Source organism: Chelonia mydas, chromosome 10 (assembly GCF_015237465.2).
Source record: "Chelonia mydas isolate rCheMyd1 chromosome 10, rCheMyd1.pri.v2, whole genome shotgun sequence".
In the NCBI taxonomy this organism is placed as follows: domain Eukaryota; kingdom Metazoa; phylum Chordata; order Testudines; family Cheloniidae; genus Chelonia; species Chelonia mydas.
In genome coordinates, this window is record NC_051250.2 from 29,409,732 (window position 1) to 29,415,731 (window position 6,000).

Consider the following 6,000-nt stretch of genomic DNA (forward strand, 5'->3'; position numbering starts at 1 on the left):
TTCGGAGGCACCAAGTTGTTCATTGCAAATCATGTTTTATTCACTCCTTTAAAATATACAAGACACCAAAAATTGCATTTCCACTCTTTGAAATCTCAATAAAACATTGGCTCAATCATTTTCCAGTCATAATTTAGTCATATTTCACACACACATTGATTATTCTGGATGAAATATATATGTGAGCATTATTACATTCAATGGAAACATTCTAGTAAACAGCATGCATCTGTGGAATGCTTCATTATTTAGGATTCTCTCAGCCAGCAATTATGAGGACCATTTTTCTTGTGACAATATAGAAGATGTCAAGGAATTTTAATTTTGTTTTATATTTCTTTAGTTATTTAAAAGGGGACTGCAGTAGCATTAACTATAGTACAGAGGGGTCCGATTCAGGGCAAGTAAATAGCAAAAAGTTACCCATTTAACTGTATTACGTTGGAGCCTGCTAGAAAGTCACAATACCTGGGTCCAGGGGCCACTCAGGCTCACACTTCCAAATGGTGTAACCACCTCAAATTTCACAGGTGTTTTCCACATCCAGCTTTGGAGTGCAAGACTATTCAGGCTGGATTTTCGAAGTGCTGAATTCTTACACCACCAACTGAAGTCAGTGGGAAATGGAAGGGCTTATAACCTCTGGAAACCAGGCCTTTGAGGGTAGGTCTACACCGCAAAGAAAAACCCACAGCACTGAGTCTCAGAGCTCAGGTCAACTGACTTGGGCTCATCGGGCTAAAAAATAGCAGCAGAGACGGCTGGCCTCAGCTTGGGGCTCAGGTCCTGAAGCCCAGCACAGAGGGGAGGATCTGAGAGCCCAGTCTCAAGCCCGAGCAGGACCATCTACACTGCTATTTTTAGCCCTGCAGCCTGAGCCCCGTGAGCCCAAGTCAATTAAGCCAGGCTCTGAGACTTCGTGCCATGGGTTTTTCTTTGCAATGTAGATGTATCCTTAGGGTCTTGAATTTATTTCAGCCTCTGCATGGCAGCAGTGTCATTGTGAGTCAGATCCATTGATGTCAATGAGAATCTTTCCAGACCCTGTGACTTCATCTGATATTGGATCAGTACATAATACTGCATCACAAAGTGATGACGACATCTTGATGGGAACATGCAATTGTCATACAACACTGAGACAAGTGTGGCTGCACACATTCATAAGTGATCTGGAAAAAGGGGTGAACAGGGAGGTGACCAAGTTCACAGACCATACAAAGTTACTCAAGATAGTTAAGTCCAAAGCTGACTGCAAAGAGTTACAAAGGGATCTAACAAAACTGAGTGAGCGGGGAACAAAATACCAGATGGAATTCAATGTTGATAAATGCAAAGTAATGCATATTGAAAATGTAATCTCAACTATACTCACAAAATGATGGGGTCTAAATTAGCTGTTAGCACTCACGAAAGATCTAGGAGTCATTGTGGATAGTTCTCTGAAAACATCTGCTCAGTGTGCCACAGCAGTCAAAAACGCTAATAGAATGTTAGGAACCATTAGGAAAGGGATAGATATACAGAGGCATGATGATATTTTCTGTCTTAGTCCATGGCATGCCCACACCTTTAATACTGCATGCCTTTCTGGTCACAAAAAAAGATATTAGAATTGGAAAAGCTACAGAGAAGGACAACAAAAATGATTAGGGGTATGGAGCAGATTCCATAGGAGGAGAGATTAAAAAGACTAGGACTTTTCATCTTGGAAAAGAGATAACTAAGGGGGGGGGATATGATAGAGATCTAGAAAACCATGACTGGTGTGGAGAAAGTGAATAAGGAAGTGTTACTTACTCCTCCTCATAACACAAGAGCCATGGATCACCCCAATTAAATTATTAGGCAGCAGGTTTAAAACAAAAGGAAATTCTTCTTCACACAATGCACAGCAACCTGTGGAACTTGTTACCAGAGGATGTTGAGGTCAAAACTATAAAGGGGTTTTTAAAATGAACTAAATAAGTTCATGGAGGATAGGTCTGTCCATGGCTATTAGCCAAGGGATGCAACCCCATGCTCTGGGTGTCTCTAACCCCCGTTTGCCAGAAGCTGGGAGCGGATGAAAGGGGATGGATCACTCAATGGATTGCCTGTTCTATTCACTCCCTCTGTAGTATTTGGCGCTGGCCACTGTTCGAATACAGGATGCTGGGCTAGATGGACCAGGTGGTCTGACCCAGTACAGCAGTTATTATCTTGGTTTTATAAGTATTATTCTTGTGCAGCAGCACAAAGCCAAACCCACTGGAGTCAAAGACAGAAAGGCGAGGAGATGAAATCTGGACAACTGATATACTGAAGAGTGTTTTTTCTGGACAGCATACTACCACCAGGAAGGCAGATTGTCAGAGCAAGTGCCTCAGTGAGAGGAGCCCATTTCAAAGCCATGCTGATGGTGCTGTGGGTCAATCAGCTAGCAGTTGTGGATCACACCCAACCCCTTCATCAGAATGAGATCGCACTTAGCACAATAACTTAATTTCCTGCAAAATTTTCCCCAGGAAACACACATATTAAGTAGATTTAAACAGGAAAGAGAACGACGACGTCTGGTTCTTTTCCTGTGCTACCAGCAATCATATCCCTCTCCACATTTAAAGCATCCTCTTCAACCATGTGAATCACTTCCACTCATACAGAATGCTAAACTAGACAGCACTTGAGGTCAGCATTATGTTCCTGATCCAGTGCCCACTGAAGTCAACAGAAAGTCTCATTGCCTTCAAGGGGGCCCTGCCCCTTGTCCTCAGGGTCCACACAAAAAGGACCATGCCAAATATTTTGGCTACAAGAGCAACCTGTCTCATCTTTTACTCTTAAACAATCAGCAACAGCACCACAGCAGTGCCATCACTGTACCCATAAAGTTCTGTGAAAAATTAGGAGCTGAAAAGAACGTTAAATAACGTTACATTATAAAAATCCTTCTTCCCTCCACCCTTCCCCCATTGGGGGACGGGTGGGAGCACGGAAGGTTTAACGTCTCCATTGTTTAGAAAAGAGATCAGCTCAAGATAAAAAAAAAAAAAAGTGCTTGCAATTCGTGTTGTGGTTGAATATTAAGGAGGAGAATGTAACTCATAATACATACTCCTGTTCATGCACATATGCAGGAGACACTGCTGCTGCTGCTGCCGCCTTCTGTCCTCTGAACGCCCAGGGTTTTGTGAAATGTAAACTGCAGTTTACTCTAAACCAGTTCCGTGACAGGTTAAAAAAAATAAATAAAAACAGATTCTGCATCAAGTTCAGGGAACAATTCACCTCAGAATAAGTCTGTTGTAAGAGTTGAGCCTGACATAGCAATGTGTACTGCAGTAACACCAATGCCTACAAAAAGCAACAAGATAGAGAAATCTAAAATAATGAGCAGTATAGAAAAGATAGGAAAAGGTCAACAGGATCTCCCAATAATATTAGAGTAAGGGAATGGCTTATGAAATTTAGAACAGCACCAAAATTTAAAATAGAATAGAAGAAATACCATTTTTACCGATCCATAAAATAACCTGTGGAACTCACTGCTTTGAGGTACCATTAAAGTTATGTACTTTGCAGGATTCAAAAGAATATTATTCACATAAATGTATAATAAGCCATGTTCAGGGAATAACCATCTAGGGTTAGGGAGAAATTTCCCTAAGGACAGGTTTTTCCATACTTGTTCCTTATAGGGTGCCTTGCACCTTTCTCTGAAGCATCTTGTACTGGCCATTGTCAGAGAAAAACACTGAGCTAGATGGGGTGTCTGTTTGAGCCAATAGGCCTATTCCTACTTTCCTGCATTTGAAAGTTGGACTGTGCACGTATAGGAAACATCTCGATTCAGTTATTGTATGCTTAAGGTATTGAGCTCAAAATGTTTGGATGAAGGAAACCCATTAAGTGTAATGCAAGATGACATATATAAAATCTATATCTATAACTTGAAATAAATAGGTGTTCCGTCCCCCCCCTCCCACCCTACACAAAAAGCATTTTCAGTTTCTAATTAACTGTAACATACCAGATGTTTTGTTAGCTATATCATCTGTCTCTGGGTACAAGACACTGGAAATGGCTTGAACCATCTGTTATAAGCAGCAATAATCTGTAGGAACACTGGTGAAATGCACTCACTCAAAATACAGTTGGCAAGGCTTCTTTTTTAGTCTGAGCACGTGTTTTCCTCTGGTTTTGTCGAGTGTGAAATGTGAAACCACTCGACTCCTCAGAAACATCTTACCTACCGTGAGAGTCTAAACCTCCAAAATGAGCATAATTTAATCACCTGTGATAGCTGTAGTCATGGTGAGAGCAGTGCTTTAACTAGATTTAGAAGTGAAGGGTAATAGTCTTTGACATTCATGGAAGCTACCCAGGATGACAGGAAGAACAGCCACATAAGCTGGTTCTAGGTATTAGTAATAGTTGACAAAGTGGGTATTCACCCACAAAAGCTTATGCTCCAATATGTCTGTAAGTCTATAAGGTGCCACAGGACTCTTTGCCGCTATCACAACATCTGTTATTCATATTTGTTGAGAATAGGAAAGATATGACCCTTTTTCAATGCAAGTGGAAACGTGCCCAGATTAGTAGAAGGCCACTTAGTGAGATTTGTTTGTGTGATCTGTAATTATAAATCTGTCTCATTTCCTACATTCCACACCTTTACATTTGTAAGAACAATCCCTGTGTACAGATTTCAGCTGACATATTGTCCTCAGAGTTGCTGCAGACTGTAATGGACGCAACACACACACACAGTGCTCTCTTGGAGACTTGACTTCTGTTCTCTCTTTAATCTAAAATAGGTCATTATAGACAGAGCCTGAGATGCGCAAAGCCCAAATGGTTCCCACTGAAATTAATGGAAATTGTTGGGTGTCTAAATCTCCTTAGTTTGCTTTGAAAATCTCAGTCTGGAGGTTTGCATTTTATGGCCTATGAAAACTTAACACCACTGTGTATACCTCTATTACATATTAGTTCCAAGTGACAGCAGTGGGAGATCTGTAAGTAGGAGTATATCATATGCAATACAGACCCGTGGTACAGCTTAGAGAGGAGATTTTTGCCCCAAATGTTTTTTGCAGTATTTATTGCAACTTAATGAACAAAAGCTTCCAATCTATTTAACAAGTATTTTCTCACCCCACCTACAGGCTAAAGAAGAATCATCACAAAGCAAAGAACAACCCACCTTTATCATCAACAACGTTGTGAACCATTTTCATTTTGAGAGAATACATATAGCATTTGAAAAAATCAAGTCTGCATCTTGTTCTTTCTGGTTCTATTTGCTGTGTCTGCTACCAGAAACTGGTAGAAAGCTAGATGAAATGATCATTTTACATGTTTTGGTTTTTTTTAAACTTTTGGCTTGATACATTACAATACGGTCCTAAAAAAATCCTTGGTCTCAAAACAGCGAGAATAGTAACACGTTATCATTTTACAAACAAGAGAGCATCAGCATGTGCAACAAAAAGCTGTACAATGAAAGTGAGTGAGCATGTGTGTGTGTGTATGTATGTATATTGCCATTCCTGTTACAAGGCTTGTCCCCCCCTCTGGACAGTCCGTTGCAAGTGGCCCCAAATGCTGGATCCCACACGCTCCTAAACCAACCGGTTCTGGGCAGAGTCAGGTCACTGTTCCTAGCGATGGGTTTCTAAGGCACACTCCAAGGTGCTGATCTCATGTCTGCCACCCTTCCTTGGGATGTGGGGCTCCGCAGCCGCCTTAAACTCCAGAATTAGTGCCTTAGCCTTCTCAAACCCCCCCCCCCCATTTGCTTATTTATATTCCCTTAGTGCATCACTGTGCTGTGGGAAATCTCAGCTACTGTCCTTTCAGGGACAACATGGCATGGAAATAAGGAATACAGGCTTAGCCAAGGAATTCCTTAACTAGTCACTTTTATTCTTGAAAGCACTAGAGAGTTACAGATCTTTGAGAAACAAAATCCTAAACACCCCCAGTCAGCATGATCTTACCCCTCCTGTGAAT

General features: G+C 41.2%; 1 protein-coding gene across 1 annotated transcript in view; it reads left to right on the forward strand.

Annotated features, from left to right (window-relative positions):
• The window catches only part of LOC102944026 (ectonucleotide pyrophosphatase/phosphodiesterase family member 7-like), a 47,834-nt gene extending 42,620 nt beyond the window's left edge, over nt 1-5,214 (forward strand). Inside the window, exon 6 of the mRNA XM_007069301.2 lies at nt 5,154-5,214. Coding sequence (XP_007069363.2) covers nt 5,154-5,214 — 61 coding nt within the window. The remainder of the gene's footprint in view (nt 1-5,153) is intronic.
• Nucleotides 5,215-6,000: the final 786 nt, after the last annotated feature.